The sequence below is a fragment of the Passer domesticus genome, chromosome 2, assembly GCF_036417665.1.
Source record: "Passer domesticus isolate bPasDom1 chromosome 2, bPasDom1.hap1, whole genome shotgun sequence".
NCBI classification, from domain to species: domain Eukaryota; kingdom Metazoa; phylum Chordata; class Aves; order Passeriformes; family Passeridae; genus Passer; species Passer domesticus.
In genome coordinates this window covers 82,150,619-82,171,346 of record NC_087475.1, presented here as the reverse complement: position 1 = coordinate 82,171,346, position 20,728 = coordinate 82,150,619, and the positions used below count along the sequence as shown (strand labels likewise).

General features: G+C 36.3%; 1 protein-coding gene across 8 annotated transcripts in view; it reads right to left on the bottom strand.

Moving 5' to 3' along the window:
• The window catches only part of GRM5 (glutamate metabotropic receptor 5), a 244,074-nt gene that overhangs the window by 8,069 nt on the left and 215,277 nt on the right, over window positions 1-20,728 (bottom strand). For 6 of the 8 annotated variants that reach the window (XM_064409576.1, XM_064409580.1, XM_064409581.1 and 3 more), the window contains one exon: window positions 8,524-8,622. The exons of 1 other annotated variant lie outside the window; for it this stretch is intronic. In XM_064409576.1, coding sequence (XP_064265646.1) covers window positions 8,524-8,622 — 99 coding nt within the window. Of the gene's footprint in view, window positions 1-6,805; window positions 6,968-8,523; window positions 8,623-20,728 lie in introns of all 8 variants that reach the window. One more of the 8 variants, XM_064409584.1, reaches the window with a different exon arrangement.

The window sequence follows — 20,728 nt, the reverse complement described above, 5'->3', positions numbered from 1 at the left end:
AAGGTAGTTGGCAAGCTGCCTGCCATTAAATTAATGAAATAATTTATTTTTTTTCAAATTTCAGGTCAGCTCAGAGAATGAAACTATGTTCCTAGTAGGAAAGAAATACCAGACAAGCTATACAAGCAGCTCCTCACGGTAACATGAGTTTGGAGACAGCAATAAAAATTTTGTTCCACTACAAAATGAGTCCTCTCAGGGTAAATTCTCTTCAGATCCTGTCATACTCTATCAAAGCTGCTTTTTTGTCTCTTCTTGATACCTAAGAAAAGCCAGCTGTGGCCCTTATAAACACATAGTATTTCTTTCTATATCTTCCTTAGTCTGATGAGCTGGTGTTTGCACATACATTAACATATAGTTTTTGGAAATAAGGAAGATATTAGAAATATTTCTTAGCTGAAATAGACAATGACTCTGAAATGATGTCAACAGGAAAAACAGTCTACACATACAAATAAACATGATTTATAGATAAAACACATCAAAACTTCAGACAATTAGCTTTGTTTTCCAAAACATTTGCTATAGCCATTTAGTATTTGTCACAAGACAACAACATTGGATACCCTGTCAAATTATTGCAAATCTGTTTTTTGTTTGCTTTTTAAGTCTGCAATATATATCCTCACATGTTAGCCTGCAGCATAATAGTTTGCAAAGCACATACTTTAGTAAATACAGATGACTTTATATCAGCCTTCATATGGAGGCTTCCCTCAGACTATCCATTTAATAGCTCTTCTGGTCCTCTAAAAAAAAAGTTCATGCTGAGTGTAAAATAAAACCTCCTAGTGGGTTCACATCTGTGATTATGTTACATGGAATTACAATGGATCATGTAACACAACATATGTCAACAGATTTCCCCTTCAAAAGAAGCATGACAGAATCCAGTAGACAAACACAATGTAAAACAATGGGTACTTTAGTAGAGGGAGGACTGGCAAAGGAGCTGTATAAGTACATATGGGCTAGCCCCTTTGCTGCAATGGTCACCAGGATTTTATTTGTGTCTTGTAAGCTGTCTATTAGGCCCCTACTGCCAAAATGCCAGGCAAAACAGCTGGTGGCTTGTAACTTGCTGTTCAGACAAACCCTTCCTTCTGCTGTACTCCAATCAGAGCAAGAAGGAAAAGCAAACTGTCCTGTAGCACTGCTCACTTTGACTCTTTGAATCTCTGGGGGTCCAGTTCTGGACTGAGCAGGAGGTGGCACTAATGTCTTGCAGAGTAAAACTGTTCCCTCTGAGGACCACGCACTTGTTTCTTTACAACACATACTCTGTGGGTGTTGAGAACTCTTTGAGAACCCTGGCTCATTGATCATGTTGAGTCCTGAGCTCAGTGGGATCTCAGTGGCAGCAGCAGGAGCAGAATTTGGATTGTTTGGCAGATGAGATCTTGCCTCTAGTTCAGATATGATGACCATGAAACCTTGTCCCAGTTGCTGCTGTGTTTGACTTGGACCAGGAGGGAGAATGATCTGGCACTTGTAACTTTGACTAGGAAGAAAGAGAGGATGCAGATCCAGTCCTGGATGTCCTCCTGGTGAGGTCTCAGAAGGACCTGTGACAGGCCTGCCTGCCACAGGGGTGAAATAAATGCCATTAACATGAAGGATTAGTCAATGTAAATAAGAATGCTTGCCCAAAGAAATTGGTGTATTCTTGCACCCCCTCCTGATTTCAAGCACTGACTTAGTACAGATGTTCAAACCCTTTAAAAGTGTACTCAATGCATATAAATATTTTCATGGCCTGAAGGTCAGATTGTAAGAGTTCATGAAGGCAATATGCTACTCCCTCCCTGGTCACAGTTAAAGAGACAATAGGAGGGATATGAGGCTGAAGAACCTGGGGAATGGGAAAGGATGAAATCTGAGTTTACATTGAACCCTTTGGAAAGATAGTGAACAGTTAAATCTTCAGTGGTGCAAGTCACCAGCCTCCCTGAATCTCAGCTGGGGTTTGAGTCAGTCTTGGCAGATACGCTCACACTTCTTTTGTACTCTGCCCAAGAGTAATCTCTGCATGTGGCTGTCATATTGATCCTAGGGCTCGGAAGGAGACCCAATAGCTGTTTAATGCAATTTTTGTGCAAGTCTGAAAGACTTGACCATTATTCACTGCAAATTCCTTGACATTAAAAACTGAATAGGACACAAACACCATCCACTGAACAGGTGGTGGGGCATTGGAATGGGCTGCCCAAAAAAGTGGTAGAATCAGGATCCCTGGAAGTGTTCAAAATACGTTTGGATGTAGCACATGGGAAAAAAGTTTGGTGGTGAACACAGTGGTGTTGGGTTTACAGTTGCACTTGATGATCTCAGAGGTCTTTTCCAACCTTCTTGATTCTTGATTTCAGTTAGGAGTGAAGCCTACAGCTAAAGATTTTTCATGTTGGAAATGTATCCTATGCTTTATCATGTGCACCTACTTACTAGGAAGTCAACACTGGACTGAAGCATACAATCATTTTTTTGCCTCTGTGAAAGGAGCTCTACTTGTTTTCTTATATTGGCATGAAATTGGGTTGTGGATAAATTGCTGTGACAATACTTTAAGATCCTGCTCTAACTGCATATTGATTGATACTGTGTCAAGTCAACTGGAAACCATGCAATGCTCACAACTTAAAAACAGAGAAATAAAGATAGACCACAGACATAAAATAGGATGTCTAGGAATGAAATTGTTTACATTTACTATGCCCATCTCTGCCTTGACTCTTCAATGATGGGAAACTTTAGGATAATGAAATTTTAGATTTTTTATGTACACAGGTTTTGGCTTCATCAGTTAAAAACAGAGGAATTACACTTTTGGACTCCCAAAGGAATTTCACTAGAAAGTTTGGTTGAATACAAATTTTTCTACCCTACTCTTCTGCTCTGCCAGTTCTTCTGCCGGCACATTACACTGAATAGAGCAGAAGAGAATGCAGCAAACTTCAACCAGTGATACCAAAATGTTCAGGTGGGGTTTTTTTTTGGTTTTTTGGTTGTTTTTTTTTTTTTTTGTAAATCAAAGCATTTTGCAGAACTTTTTTTTTGGTTTTAATTTCCTTTGCTATAGGTTAATTGCGTTCGGCTTTATGCACAAGAGAGATTTCCTGAGAAGCAGACAGTAATTATTTCTCCATTGTCTTTACTAAAAGCTGCTTTGATTTTGATAGACTGGCCTTTTCTCTGCCTTCTAGACTTACATAGTACGTACAAGAAATGAAATCAGAATAAATGACAAAACTTTGAAGTAGCTGATATTTCAAATATGTCTTCTATAGTTGTCCACTTGATGACAGAATAGCAATTAGTTTTGTTTTCCATTTTTTTCTCTTACTGAATTTCTTTATAGACACATGAGTTTTGTCTTTAAGGATTTTTTTCTGTTCATGAGAGCTATTAACTGCTTTTTATATATTTTGGTGTGAAAAAATATTCCCCTCCCTTTACACATATTTTTTTAACTGTCTAGAATGGATCACTTGGTCTTTTGTTTTTGTTGAGGTAGTAGAAGTTTTGTTGCAGCATTTTTTTCCTGTGTTGTATGATTTTTTATGAGATGGTGCAAAGGTCTGCCACAAGTGTTTCTTTAGCCAGGTGCTAGTGAAGCAAATTTGTTTTGTAAGGTACTTCAAAATGCAGAAGAAATGAAAAACAGGAAGAGGAATTTACAGACACAGCAGCTGAAAACTCTCATATTTTAACAAGGATGTCATTCTTATTAATTACCCAGAGCTGCTAAAATTAATTCTGGTGCTGAATGCCTAGGGACTGGTATTGGGAACAGTTACTGAAAACATGTGCAATTTGAAAATAAGTCACTTGTTCTCTTAATATCTTTGACTGAACTAGGAAAAACCAGTTTAAGGTGGTAGAATCCATTATTTTTAAGAAAGCTCAGAATGCATAGCTGCATAGTAGTACTCAGCAGTGGAAACCAAATTATAAGTGGAACCATAAAAATTTTTTCTCTCTCACATACTAATATGGGTAGCTAACTCCAAATTTGAAATGGTACAACTGCAAACACACACTTTGTGGACAATAACTTGGTGGAGACATGTATGATATGTTTGCAGCCTGTCCTCATGTGACTATAATAATGAACTATTTCAAGTTCCTAAGTCCATGAATGGAAGCTCATATTTTAGAACACTGGTCTAAATTTCATGGAGCCAAAATTGGTAGCAAATTTGTGCCCAGATGTTTCAATGGCTGAAGTGTTACAATTAAGGTATAGCTTCAACACTGTGCAGACTTCTAGCATCTTTAAGGAAGAAGTCTTCCCGTGTTATCCCCAGAAGCAGCTGGCAGTGATAAGCAGGATAAACTTCTGTACTTGGCTCAGCCCATATAACCTTCTGCCAGACAACCCTTGTTATTCAAAGTAAATAGCAAGAACCTGTTCTCCTTTTAGACTCCTCTGCTGAAACCTTATTAAGGACTCAATGATATAATTACTCTGCCTGAAAAGGATTTGTGTGCTATCTCTAGACTTAATTTATATTTGATTCTTCATAAGGGATGGTATGTGTGTGTGCCCATGATGAATTCAAGTAGGGGCAAATATACATTTTGTTTCATCTTGTCTCCTCATATGTAATAACCATAAATAATAATCTCAGATCATTATTTCTTTTGCTTGCAGTGACCCAAGTTCTTCACCCCTGGGAGAATGCAAGTCCCTGGCAACATGCTAAAAACACTGAAATGAAATAAGTGCTAGAAGTGGTGAACTTCAGTATACAATTATGAAGAAGCAAGTCATAGTTTCTCCCAGAAATATAGAAAAACTTGAATAACTTGATGCAGAACCAAAGGTGTGTAAATTAACTAAATTCTACCACTGTAATGGTTTATTTTCTTGCTATTCCTCTAATTATAAAAAGCTTTTAAGAAAACTTCTACATGCCTATGTAATTGTTTCCCTAGGTAAAAGACAATTCTGCCATACACAAATAACCTGCTAGTGATATATCACTCAAGTTATTTAGTTTAAATTAATCTCATACTACTTTTTCTGTGGAAATAAATGACAACAAAACAGAAAAGAGAAATTATACAGGGTAAAAATGATTTTGTCAAGTCCTGAATTTTAGAAATAAACAATTATTTGCAATTATTTTTCAGAGTAGTTTTCTGTTGTGAACATCAAGAGCAATTATTTATATTACTCTACAAATCTTTTGATGCCTCCTTTCCTCATGAAAATCCCAGCTGACATTTATATGAGTGACTTTAATTTGTAAGTATGAAAGAAACTATAAAGTGAGAGAGAGTTGATGGACAAAACCTTTGCCAGTGACCTCCGAGTGCAGCCACCAGTGCTGCTGATTCTGGTAACTGCTTAGGAGCATGCCTGGTTAGATTGGGAAATGGAAGGTCTGGTATCTGAATGAAACATTTCTAGTGCATCAGTGGTCATCACCAAAATGCAAAAGTGATCCTGGTATGAGGTGTATCTATGTTCCTCTACTACCATGACCTCATTGCTATTGTTAATTAAGGTAACTAGAGCTGTGTTATGCTGTCTGAAAAAAGCCCTTTCAAGCACCTCTGAGCACATCTCTGCTACACTGGAGCATTCTATTCACAGGATGGAGAGAGGACAATGACACCTCTTGAACTCTGAGCTCTGCTTCCTGAATTCCACTTAAAGCAGAACATACTTTAAGGTGTTTTCAGCATTACTTGGTCAACCTCATTTTTCAGTTTTCATTGCTAAAGTTATGAAGTGGGAATTGGGAAAAATAGAAACCATCACCTTACCTGACACTGAAATCAAGTGTAAAAGCAGTGCACAAAAAAAAGAAACACAAAAACCACACACAACACAAACAAAAAACCAACCAATAAACCAACAACAACAAAAAAAAATTAACTCTCCCAGTTGTATCTCCAAATTCAAGAGTTGATTTGACTTGTCTTCTGCAAAGAGCATGCAATTGGAGGAACTTTACATGTTTGGCATGCCTAACAAAGAATTACAGAATTATTTTTGTGTATGTGACTTATCAGGAAAATTACTCCTTTGAGTTATTAAGCAGTTTCTTGTTCATTGCATTCGATCAAATAAAAAATGTATATATTATGCAAGAAATGCAAAATAACTGATGTTCTGATGGCTGCTTTGTGAAAGCTTCATAAAACATTTCTATAGTTGATTTTATCAAATATGTGTGAATGATTCTCACAGGTGATAAAGGATGTTGTAACTTCCCTAACTGGAAATAACCTTACAAGGTGTCACATAATGTACCCACTACTTCTATTTTTATGTAATTTTTCATCTTGAAAAATCCAAAGCCATTTTTAATACTAATATAAAGGGATAGTTAGGCTCGGGTGTGGAAAATGTCCACGACAAGGTTAGACACAAATATGATATTGCACTAGGGCTTTGAGGACATAAGCTGAGCAACACTGCCCAATACGAATTGCATGGCATTATTTAGACTGTAAGCAGGATTTGGTCAGTATCATGGGACCTCTTTGTCCCATGAGATGATGAGTTTTTTCATCATTCACAAATGGTCAGGCCCCTCTGTGTCTTTTTTCATATGCTCTTCAACTCAGTGACTTCTAGCACTGGTCTGATACTTACAGGGACACGAGAATGTACCTACTTTCTGTCCTGCAGTGTCTGAGTTCTCTCTGGGAGATTCCCAGGCTATTCAGTGGCAACTCTGCTGAGCTCACAAAATTGGACAAGGACCATTGGCCAGGACATTGTGGCTGGAGACAACAAAACACAGCCATCAAATGCAATTGCACTCTCTGTTAAGCAGCAGGTGTTAACTGTTTGAGTAGGTCTTGCAGCTGACAATCTTGCTGTGGAACTATTAGACTGACACAGTTTCCAATCTTTTTGACTGTTAGGGCATCCTCTTTAACAGGAAACTTTTTTTCCTCTCTACTTGACTCGGATTGATTACAGTCTGGAATGCAAACAGATTCTTCACTGTGAAGATATAAAAAAGAAGTTTTTCAAATGTGTATATGTGGCCAGGTAAAACAGAGCTGAATACTGTATAACAAAATACATTGTCTGACAATTACATGTTTTCCACTCTTCAAAGTTCTATTATATATTGATTTCAGATAGCTTTTAAATGAAGAACAAATATTTCTGAAGGCAATGCAATGTAAGAAAAAAATTCCAGATGGCACATAGACAAGAAACCAGCCCAGTTGACAAAAAATATACTTTGTGTGCAACACTCAGCAATCAATGTTTCTGAAGGTATTTTAACTGCAGGCGTGTGCTATGTGTTGTGAGTGTTGATGGCCTTACGTATGTAATGCTGTACCCAAGGGAAACATAACACTGTGCAAGTGTCTCCCTGAACACCCTTCCTGCAATAATAAAATTTCCTGAGGGAAGTAACATTTGGGAAAAGTGATGGTATAATTTGGTCACCCTGTGCTCTACTGTTACATTTATAAATATCCTACAGGGCTTGATAAGGAATGAGTAGATATTTTAATAAATGGTGAAATGGATCTTACACTTTGTAGAACACAACACAATGGCACAATGCTTCTTCGAGCATTGTTTCACGAAAGATGTATAACCATCTTTGGCATGAATGTGCTTATATATTTATGAAAGGACATATATGGAGAAATGAAAATTCTGTCCTATGGGACAGTTCAACTTTTGGAAATCTCAAAATGAGAAGAATTGTTGAAATCTCCAAGTATTACACAGAATTAAGCAGTTTGAAATATTTCAATAGGAAAAACATCAAAATAGCCATACTAATGCAGTTAATCCTAGTAACATTGAAAAAAATATAGTATTTGATATTCATTAAATTGTAGCATTGCTTAATGTAATGCAAAATATAATGATAACAAAACAAAAAATAAGTATATTAATTAAATTGAGAAAGTTATGAAAAAGATTCTTTAAACTGTATTTAAAATTTGAAATTTTAAACCTTTCCTTAAAATAACTGTAAAACTCAGCACTTTCCTTTGAAACCTTTCCTTAAAATAACTGTAAAACTCAGCACTTTTCCATAAGATATTTTGATTAAGAAGAACCAATATTTTCATGTTGAATATGTTTTTATCAATCAGTTTTTCTCTGCCCTTTTAAAAAGTTTTTTTGGTTAGACTTAATGTAACCCCTAATATGTAGTGGACCTAACCTTACTCCAGGTCAGAATGCTGCTTCTTTTCATCTGCCCAACTGTCTAAATGAGTCAAGTGCAAGATTTCTCCTCCCCAAAGCACCATATTACAACAACATCACACAGGACATGTGGTTCAGATCACTGGAATGAACATGGTGCAGGGTTTTTTTGTAGTCAGATGGAACACATAAATCAGCAGTGGCAACATGTTTTGTTTTTCTTTTTTTTCTTTTCTTTTTTTTTTTTTCTTTTCTAAATATGCTTTATGGGATACACAGGAATTACAGACAGAGGATCTAGCCTGGAGTTATCCAGGGCTGCTCCTTCTGTTCACAGACATATCACACTGACCTAAGGCCACTTGCTCTTTGCTTACCTGGTCATTGTAGCTCGCCCACCATTCCCCATACTCCCTTTTGGGGTGAAACACTCTATTTCCGACTTGTGCGGGGGGGCCAGTCTCCTGCCTTTGTACCTAATAAATCACGACAACAACAGGAGCAAACAGAGAGAAGTGATTGTGTGCCCAGCTTTCTTTGTCAGCTGCTGTGCAAAGGGCCATGCACATGAATGTTACTGTGGCAGTGGTAGAGAAGAGTGCAAAGCAGCTGTGGCAGTGGTGGAATAACTCCATACAGCCCCAGACCAGTGTTAAAGCCAACAGGGTTATGCAGGACAGGTGCTCATCATTTTCTTTATATATATACATATATATATCTGAATCTCTATATAGGAGGAGCCGAATAGTTTTACAGAATAAATAACATGCTAACACATTAATATTTTTTGGAGTTAGATCAAAACAGAGAAATTAGACCAAAAAGAGATAAAATCTCTTCAGAGAGAAAAATTATAAGGGAAGCAACACTAAAGTTAAGAATCAGTGGGAAATCAGATGGTGGCCATGTTCTCAACCAACTTATTTCCCTGATCCTACATCTTAGTAATATGTGGCTTGTTTCACTTTTCAAAGCAAACACCAGTGTAGTGGGCTGGTTTGGTAAAATTGGTGTGGGCTCACAGTTCATGTTGTTAATGGGACTTCCTCTCTCCACTGGCAACAAATTGAAGTTAGATTACTTGCTGAGGTCTTGACATAAAGTCAAGTGTGATCAACCCCAAACCTAGAGCCCAGTGCACTACTATGCATATTTCATGTACAAGACCTCGCACTTCAATGAAGAAAAATCACTTGGATAAACAGTTTAATACTTGATCATCTAATTGATTCATGGATGGGATACAAGATAAGACCTGGTTGTTGTTTTCTCTCTGGACACTCAGTTGGGATGCGAGCAATGTAGAGGTCTCATACTGTCTCTCCTGCCAGCAGTGAACTTCACCCTAATTGCACCAATTCTTGTGCTAGGTGTTTAAATGCCTATTTAAGTCCTTTAAGAAAAATTTGGGCAAAATAGCTGCATGTGTCTTCTCAAAGAGATAGGGATATCCCACCCCCAAATCCTATGAGCTGCACTGTGGGCTTTTAACACACTTCTGTGTGGAAGCTTGCACATTTAACACTGTTAAAATCAAAGAATAATGGATTTTTTTTTTTGCTTGTTCATTAATCCAATCTAGATAACAAAAGTACCTTGAAGAGAATTACTCCGTAAAAGATAAAAAACTTGTATACAGAGAAAGTTAACTAAATATTGGGTGCAGTTGTATTAGACCCTCAGATGCAGAGTATATTGCATAAATCCCCGATGAAGAAGCTTAGTGAAACTGAGAGTGAGCCCGAGACAGCAAAATGAGGTGTATAAGTGCAAAGTCCTTTGGTTTACAAATTATAACCTTACTGAAAGGAGAACAACAGCAATTTTGCAGACTGGCTACCAAGGTTTTAAGACCAACTGGAGTGTGGTATACGTAGTGTTCCCAGATAGGCACAAATCTTGCACAGGACACACGTACTAAATGGAAGTAAATTCCTAGAGTAGAGAAAAAGTGGATGGGTTTAGAGAATAGATAAATTTACCAAAAAATACAAATAAAGCCAAACTGGATCATACAAAATTAATTGGGATAGCCAGGGAAAAAGAGAAGAAAGAAAAGAATGTGTAGAAACTTCACAGGAAAATAAAGGAAATAAACTTGAAGTGAAGATGTTAGACATCAAAAAAAGTAGAATTTAGGAAGAGCAAGATGGAAATACAGTTACGTTTAGAGTAAATAACCAAAAGAGATACTTTGTCTAGCAAGGCATAGGGAAAAAATCTAAACTAGGAAAAATTGGGAGACTCTAAATGGTCACAATAAGCAGGATTCTAGAAAGTAGCCAAGAAAAAGGAACAAGATGTAAATGCCCTTGGTAATCCCATCCTGAAGAGCCCCAGGTTAGGACGGATGCTCAGATAAATAAACCCCCACAATGCTCCATTCCACATTAACATAAATTTCACTACCATGAAAATCAGCAGGGACACTCTTATGAATCTCTCAAGTTTATCCATCCACACAAGAGCAAATTGCACCACCAGAAACAGCATGCTGCCTCATAAAACCTCAAAGCCTTGAGCCATATTAACTGCTACCCTGCCATTCATTCAGTGCTAAATGTCCATGGAATTATGAAAACAATAAACTAATCTCCAATCAATCCTTCTTGTGTGGAAAGTGCATCTAACTGTTGACAGGAAGCTTCAAAATTCTTTGAGTGACTATTCTGAAAAGGTATACCAAAGGTTCTCCATAAAATGTTTTCAACTCTCAGAGCAGACACAGGATATTACTTTGGCTCAGGACATCTTGCATTAGAAAAATGTTCCCTTCCAGGTTGTTAAAACCAAGGATTACTTTAAAAGAGCAAATCTGTTGAGAGGGAAAACCCTCAGGCATTTCTTTGCAGTTGACATAAGAACTACTAATGTGAAAAGTAATGGGGTATTTTGGAAGAGTCATAAAACAGTACAGTGTGAGCAGTATTCACAAGAGCAAATTTATTTTCTCATTTTCTCCAATTCCAAGACTATATATTGGCTAGGAAAAAAAGATAGAAGACTTTGATTCTGTACAGAAAGGCAGCAACTAAATTCTAAATAGGATTTAAAATATTTTGGGTCATCTTTAAGTGTTTTTCTCACATTTTTTGGTGAGGAATGGTGATCTGTGTCATTTTTTTGGCACAGGAGCAAGTTCTTAAGGAAAATATTTAATGATAAATACTAATGTGTTTTATAAGTGTTGATCAGTGACAAGAAATTTGGGAAGTAATTCCCACTAACTCAGTCACTGCAGAGCTTATCCATTTGCCAAATGCTTGGTCACATCACTCTATCTTACACAGCAGTGCTCTGCTCTCCAGAGAGCCTCACTAGAGAGAAAGAAACTCCTGGGCTGAGAAACCATGACTACACTGCCTTGGTTTTTAGTGAAGTCAATTTATATGTGATACATGGTAGGAAACACCAATGAGACTGCTTAGGTTTGAAGGACTTCTAGACTTTTCTCTAGCCTTCCTCACCTTCCAACAAAACCTCTCTTGTAGAACTGTATTAATGGATACTCTGGGAAACAAAGGGAGAATATGGGTATCATCATCCTGAATAAGATTAATAGTGATTCTCTAAAATCTGTAGAGGTTTATATATATATAAGCTGATTAGCTTTTATATATGTGTAGACCCCTTTTTTTTTTTTTTTTCTTTTTTTTTTTTTTTTTCTTTTTTTTCTTTTTTTTCTTTTTTTTTTTTTTTTACCTGTGCTGACAAGTCTCTAGATGTGGGCTTTTTTAGACTATGCCTCCACAGTAGATCGAGGTGCTGGTATCCTGGTGGTCTTGTCTTCATGTTAGGATGAGACACATCTTTGTTCATCATCCCTTGTACTTCTGCTCTTTCCCAGTTTCCATGCAAAAGGTGTTGGATGCCTTGATGAGCAGCACATTTCATATGGCTGTACATCCCCTGTCAGAAGGATGTTGGCAGAGGAGACCTAGAAGTTGTGCCAAAGCCTACATTTGTTGATAGTGTGGTCAAAGACATTCTTGAATCCTTGAAAAATAATCTATGGATAGAATGTGGATGGTAATGCACAGGTTCTGTTAAAATATCCATACGACACATGGTGAGAGATTTCTCAAAAGACAAGAGCTTGCAATAGCAAAAAGTAGTTTTTTCAAACAATCTGTCTTCAGAAAAAAAACCGACCAATTATAAACTGGTTTTTACTCTTTGACATAAGGGTATTTTTTCACTTTTTCAGTAAAAACGTTTAACTAACTGAAGATATCTCAGGGTATCTTTAGGTTTTTAAAATGCAAATAAAATGTAAATTTATTGTGTTGGAGATGGAGATCTGTCATAAATCCCTATTTCAAATACAATCTCATACTGCCATGCAGAAGCGTTATTGATTATTGAGTACCCAATGTGTGCTTGACACTGTTAACTTATATATAAGCAATATATTTCATCTGCAATGTTCCTTGGTATTGATATTAAGAAATTATGAAGAACTTAAATTTCATAGCAGCAGACTTAAAGCTAGCCTTTAGATTAGATAATATGTTTAAAGATTTCCGCATAAATGCTAAAGAATGGAAAATGAAAAATATTTAGTGTTTTTACTGTAGGGGCTGCTTTGAACTACAAATATACTGTATTTTTGAAAATTGATTCTGTGAGATTGGTCATGCTATCTTGAAATTGCAGCATATTGCACTGAATATTTTGAAAGAGTCTCTGTTTATTGTGTGAGATTTCCCCATTTATATAATGGCTAAAATAAATTTTATATTGTTAAGCATGCCACTATTTTATTTTTTTTAAAAAAAACAACATGTAAACATTACTTGCTTAGCACAATTTCAGCAAGTAAAATTGCTTTAGAGCCAAACTAACCATTTTTTTTTTCAAGTGCAGCATAATATTTCACTTTTTAAAAAATCTTATTCTAATTAAGTAATCGTATGTAATTGCAGTTTGTGAATTAAAATGACATTTTTGTTGGAATTATTTTCAAAGCATTATACTGGCTCAAGGGAAGATTAGACTGATAGTAAAATATTACCAGTCTGCTTAATTCCCCTGTTACAGAAAGGTTTTTCTGAAGTATTGGACAAACCACTGCACAGGATTTTCATGCAGTAGAGTCTTACATATATAAACATTCAATATATAATGCTTTAGTCAAAACTACAGCAGATTAAGATTGTTATATATTATAAACATATATAATGATTATATATTTTATCAGACATCTGCCTTAAATTTCAGTCACAGTCATGAAAATGTATTTGTCACCAGACACAGCTCTCAGCCATATGAAATGCCATCTCTTCCACTAATCTACATCAACATTCAGGATACAAATACAAAGACCATTCATTATAATTCATACTGGTGCTCCCACAGTGGCAGACTGCTTCATGACTTGGTGGACCTTGGAAGGAGGAGGGTGCATGTCCTAGTCTTTTGTTTATCAGATTAATTACAGTACATCAAATCAATTGCAATGCCAGTTTTTATCAAAGTTTGACATAGAAAGAAGCAGAAGTTCCTTTGGGAGACAAACCTGGTAGACAGTACCTACATTGTGCATGCTAATGAACATGAGACCACCTGCATGGCTTCTCTGGGTGCTCTCCAGCAGGTGTGATAAGGACAATAGTGATATAGTGTATGGTGGCCTTTATTTGTCATCAGAATTTTGGGAGACAGGCTTGAAGATTAAGAAGAAGTAAAAGAGATAGACACTGCTATTAACAATTAGAAATTCTTCCTTCTCTAAATAAATATGAACTTTTGGATCAGTTCTTCACTGTCCCTTCCTTTTCTTTATTTTCAGTACAGTAGCAAGACTCCATTTTGCAACCCAAAGCATATGTGGGTAACAGTAGGCAGGGAACTGTTCACAATGTCATTTAATTTGCAGACTTCAGCTATGGTATTTGTTTCAAAATGATGGTAACAGTGTCATAATAATATAAATAATGCCGAATATTAGGCTTGAAGATGTGCTCAGTTAATGCAGCCAAAAAATTATATCAATCAATCAATCAATCAATCAATCAATCAATATTTTAATTAAATTTGAGAGGAAAATTAAAAAAACAGCACTAGCACTGTACACAAAAACATTGTAATAAGGCCATTTAAGAGTATAAATCCATTATACAGATGGAATGTTTAAGCAGCAATTTATCAAAAGCTTTCAGTAATACCTTTCACTGAGTTTTATAAAATATTCTCCAGTCATTTCAGAGTATTTGAAGTTTAATTAATCACTGTATCAAGCTTGTCTAAAAAGACACCAAGACTAAATTATTTAGGGAAAAGTGAAGGACTCAAATCATTCAGTAATCTCTCAATCTAAATTTTTGTAGTATATTAGATTAAAATAGCTCCAAATAATCCATTTGGGAACTGATTCATTAATAAATACAGACTAATCCATCAAAAGGATAATGACTTTCTCTGAAGAGTCTTTTTTTTTCTTTTTTTTTTTTTTTATCCTGCATGCATCAAAATTCAATTTTAGCAAGGCTATGAAGCAAACAAATAGCATCTTGTGTCACTATGCCTGGATTTTTTTTTTAGATAAAAACAATACTCGTTGGGCCAAACCTTCATCTCATGTAAATTGTTATCTGCTCTAATAAACTAAGTCATGTAAGAAGCTTAGCCCTCACTTTTTGACCATCAACTCATAATACAGAAGCACCTAACCACTTTTGTTCAATTTGGAGTCAAGGGTCCCATTAAATAGCATCTGGAGAAGCTAACTTACTTTTTGGTGCACAATGATTTTTCTCTGACGTCTTTTGCCCTACAGTAATATGTGGTCCTGTTTTGAGCAGCTTTTCTACTTTTCAGTTTCCAAAAGGATTTATTGCATTGAGGTGGGCAATGGCTAGAAGCTGGTCACTGTTACCACTGTTACTAGCTGAAAGATGGTGCAATCATTTCTAGAATGTAACTTAAGCATTAGTTGTCCCAGTTCACATTCTTTAATAGTCTCCTAATTAATTCTCTGTACACACAAGAGCTGTTTAGCAACACTAAAAATCACCTCTAAATTGTTTCTTTAGTCTATAAAAATTCAGGATTTAAAATAATGTCCTCCATTTTTTTTTCCCCATGGTGACATAACACTGGAATTGGAAAGATCTTTTACTGTAAAGCTGTTATAGCAGCCTGATGGGTATAAGACAGGTAGGCTGGGACCTCTTCTCTGACACTGACTGACATTAAAAATAATTTTACTTTTCACCAGGGTAGGAAGTAACTCTTTTTTTTCCCCAATGCTTTTTTGCTTTTTTCTTTTCCAAACAGTGTTTATTTTATACAAGACAGAACAGCTCCACCAAATTCCAGTAGGAAAGCAACCCATGCTGTTATATATTACAAGCTGCTGATATTACTCCATACAGCAGGTTATGCACCAGTTTTGAGCTCAGTCTTGTGGATTTACAAGCTGTTCTATATTCAGTTTCATGTTTTCCATGTTTCAGTCAGTTAAACTACCCATAGAAACTGCAGAACCAATGACTTTTATGAAATCTCTGACTGTTAGTCTACAGTTCAGGAAAGTTGTGCTTTGCCTTGTTTTGCCAGGCAATGGACATGATGGAGTTTTAGTCTTAGTGTACTTGGTGACCAATCAGATCACCAGGAATATCTCAGACCTTTGGTTATACAAATTTTGAGTATGAACCTATAGGCTGCTTCCTGGAGAAGTCTGGTAAGTAAAAAGTTTTTAAAAATTAGTTTGGAAGTGGGTTATAGTGTTCTTTTGTTTTGATTCAAAACGTGTCAGAGAAATTGTTCAAGCTACATATATATGAAGACAAAACTGGCACTTGCACTATAAAAATGCATCTCAATAGAATATGCTGTGGCAGAAACTCAGGACCAGTATCTTTCTGAATGGGTCTGCACATGAGGAATGAAAACTAGCTTCAGCTTTCCATAAAAATCTCTCAATTTTTCTTGTATTCCATCTTCTTTACAGGACTAAAAGTTTGTGTCAAACAACAGGCCTGTTTCATATCTCAGGCAAGTTGCTGAGGCATAGGAAATTTGAATCTTTCCCATTTACATTTGAAATCCTAGTAATAGACGCACATACTCTAAAAAGATTTGATCACAGCTCAATGGCCATGACTTAAAATCTATCTGCTTATTCATGTATGTGGCTTTCAGCCAGTGAAAAGTTGATGTCTGGATAGTGGGAATTGAATGGGTTGCATCTTGGATGGTGTGTGTAACAGTGGCAAAAGTTTTTTCTGATGGGGTTTCCCATTTTTCTGGAAAATCAGTATCTTCCCAGGACTTTCTTCATAATGCAGCATTGCAGTAGTGAAAATGAAGTTTTCACATTTCGATTCACTTGGTCTTTTTCAGTACTTTATATGGATTTCATTCACATTAGAAGTTCAAGGATTTCTTGTGGAAACAAGAATTGACTTTTTGAGAAACTTAAATTCAGACTTCTGAACAAGCTCATCCCAAGATTTCAGTGCTGAAATATGGCATGCAGATGCATTATATAAAACTTATACTGGAATATTTCTAACTATGAATGGCAGCTTCTAGGCTGATACAAGCATATTTTCTTGTCCAAAATAGCTCCTGTTGGAATTGTAATAAAATACCTATGGTCAATCATAAACAGAGAAATAGAATAGAGAAGGGAGGAAACCAGCTGCTCCTTGCAGAAACAGAGCATGCAGTGTGCTGGTAGACACCTGTTTCCAAAATATTTAATTATGGCACAGTTTGGGACTGCCTGATGTCTAATTATGCACTAACTATAGACATCGGTGGTCCAGAACTAAATCCAATTCAGTGGGAAAAAATATACCTGTTTTCTTCATAGGAGAAATGGAATGGCAGTTATCAACATGTGAGCCCAGGCACCTGATGGCTTTTTCTGATGTAGCAGTGTAGTGCTTGAGAGGGAGAAACCTGATTCTGAAGTGGAGGTGTGAGCATTTTTGTTTAAGTTTAGTAATAAAACAAAATGGTGGCGATTTATATAAGAAAAAATTTGTGCTTCCCTAATAAACCACAGGTGGGTTTGGATCACTAGGACAAGGGATCCCCAGTACTGGATGAAAGCTGTCAGTACTATCACTTCTGCAGATGTACACAGAGCAATGCTCAGTTCTGTAATAATACAACGCAGGAAAAACTTCTTAAGTGGGCAAGACAATACATTAAAAAAAAGGTGAGTTTTCTGTTTAGTTTTACAGGCACAGCTTGTGTTTAAATATTTGCGAAATGCTTCATCACATAGTAAATCCATGCAGAATAATGTATCACTGCCACACCAAGTTATTAAGCTTTAGTCTGAAAAAGATTTGTGAGAGAAGTGTCTCTCAGATAAGATGCAGATATTTATGTGCATATTTCTTCTTTTGTCTAGTATTGTGCTGTTCACAGCTGTTTGGAGTAATTAGGCATAAAACATAGTCAATGTATCTTGAATACACCTAACATTATCTGGCTGAGCTGGAGATGATTCTTGCCTTTAGAGTGATCTATAGCTACCTGCTTGGGTTGCAGACAGAAAGTGCTGCTCAGCCTTCTGGCTTAGTTAAGATGATGATAATCAGGCTTGTTTTGTTTCAGGAGAGTACTTTTGGCTTGTACTGGACGTCTATATGTTTCTCTCTTTTGGGAAAAATACTGGTAGGATTTTAAAGACTTAAATAGAACATATATATGTGAAATACAGGATTTAGGAAGGTTTTTAATACTTTGCTGGTTACTCAGAACAGCTTATTACTTGCTTTAAAGGCAAGAAATCCTACTATTCTTCAGGTAGTTTTGGGGAGATGAGTGTTAAGCATGGAAATGGAGCATGTGTGCCATTTAAAGACACCTTCCAGAAGACATAAACAACTAGTGGTTAATTTTTTTTGTGTGAAATCCAGGACAATGATATTAGAAGGCTAGGAAGAGCTTTTGAACATCTGCACTATTCTCCAGGTCAGGGTAACATGACTGAGACTCTTTGATGTGCAGTCCTGACTAGAAATATCATAATAGCAGCAGAAATATACAGCTGTTATCTTACATGGAATAGCGAGTTATCTGAGAGTGAGGAGAGGATAAATTAGCCCTGTATTTTTGGCTCTTGCAACAAGATTGTGTAGCATATGTTAATATGATAATAATTCCTGGTAGTCAAGGCAAGATTTACTCAATGTATTTATGGCCTTCCTAGTCTCTATGAAACTAACTGGCAAAATGACTGGAATCAGAAATTTCAGATGCCTCTCTGCACCAGTTATATGACTTTGACTCCAGCTCTGTAATACTCTTCTCTGTGAAGTCACTTCTGATAATGTCAGGTTCGTTAACCCCACCTTAAATGAGGGCAGAATATCTTTTGGTGAGTACTGCTGAATCACAATAGCCTACATGAAATGGTTTTCATTTCACTGGGTAATGAATAGCTTTCCTCTCTCCTTCTACATATTTCAGTATGTGAAGATTCATTCCAACTCACAACCACAGCTTGCCTGGGTTTTCTTAATTGAAGAACACCCCATGCAAAAAGTAATTTAGGACTTTAACAGATGCATTGCTTTATTTAGGCAAAAGCAGTCTTGTTATCTGTCATTTTGTGGCTGATGTGAAAGCTCTGAATGGAGTGTTGGCATTATCTGTTTGACAATGATTTGATGCAATGCTACACTGTGCTGTAAATTAGTGTCAAGAAGCAAAATGCTAATGATAGAGGCCCCTCTATGCGCTGGTGACTTAAATAGCATGTTTCTTTAAAATTCAACAGTGACTCACTCTCTTTTAAATAAAACCCCTCTGAGCTATTTAAATAATGCCATGAAGTTCTAGTGCATATTTCCTTTGATTCTGAATACTTTGGTGTTTACTTGAATAACTTTCAAAACAATCTTTTCAGCATTGTACTGAGTAATACCTTGAAATCTATTGCTTTGTGTAATTAGACTTTTTTTTTTCAAAGAAATGTTTGATTACCATGTAAATGGTGGAACTCTGCTCATTTTCTGCACTAAATGAAATTGAAGCTGACAGTGGTTTTCTGTACTTTATTGGAGATTGTGCCAGGCCTAGGTGAAGTTCTGAGCACCATTTTAAATGTACTTATCATCTTTTAGGACTCTCCTTTGTGTAATTGAATTGGTATTGACTAGAGAGAATTTCCCAGAACTGATGGAATCATTTTGCTCTTGGATGCCTAGACCCTTCAGGCACACCCTGACTGAGCACTACTAAACTCAGTGACACCATCACAGCTTAATTGGCTGGGGATTCAGACACATGTATCAGAAGGATCTTCTTTGCTCCAGTTTTGTGCATTAATGAACACTGCTGATGACATATAAATTTTTCTCCAAGTTTCAAATGCACAGTTCAAATTCTTTGTATCCAGGGAAATATGTCAATGTATCAGCTTTCTGCTGCCATTTTCATCCCTACACACACATACTGGGCACTCTCAAAGCTCTTTTGGATTGAAGTAGTTCTCAAGACAGATCTATTGAAAAATGAGTCTTTGTTGTTGATGATCTATTATATTCTGCTAATATCTCCCTACTGCAGATATTATCTACTCACTGAGGGATGTAAAGAAATGAAAGAGAGTCCTCAAAAAGAAGAAAATGCATCTTGTCATTTAGAATATTTAATAATGGGGTATGCTCTTTTCTTTTCAGAACAAAACAAAGATTTTAGAGTAATATCTTTCCAAACCAGACCTGAACAGATCACAAAAATTTCCTTCCAAAGCATGAGATCTTTCTATCATCTATAACTTCATCTTGTTGTGTAAAAAGGTTGCAAAGTGGCAAATGACTTCAGCAAAAGGGAGGGAAAATAATGATGATCTCAATGAAGAATGCCTTCTGATGAAGACATATTTTGAAGAATGACTCTTTTAACAGTCCCAAAAGTTGCTACAGGGCTTATATATAATTCAAGTACTTCAGGTCATTTATACAGAGACACAAAAGTTGCAGAAAAGGATATTTCAGGTAGCCATCACTTAATCTGAAAAATGATTTATCATTTGAAAATATCCTACTCTGCACCTGGAAAGAAGCTGGAAAAAAACCCATCATTAACTGATCATAAGTATAAAATATCTTGTAATGGACTGGGCATTTTTGTACCATTTCAAAGTCTCTGAAAGAGAATCATTAGTAATATTCTGACAGAAAGAAATAATCACTTTGGCATAATATATCCTGCAGGTATTACTAATAAAATCCTCCCTGAGGTTTAAATTGCGATTCACATATAAATGTAAGTACAAATTGTCCTTGTTCCATGTCAACTGCAGTTATGAACAATGACATGTCTGGAAATATTTGTATTATCAATCCATGTGTGTTTCAGTGAGGAGAAAAATCTAGCTACCTGTCACATCCAGGCTACACATACATAGCTGAGGAATGACAAAATTGCTTCTTTGCAGTTTCATATAAACAGATTTTTTTTTAATGCCAGCAGTTAAATAACTTAAATTATTCTCATAGCACCCATACCAAAAGTGAAAGGATCAAAACCAACCACTGGGCAAGGTGCACACCTACTGGTTCTGTTTATGGAGCAGGGCAGTTTCCACTCCAGAGCTCTCCTTTCTCT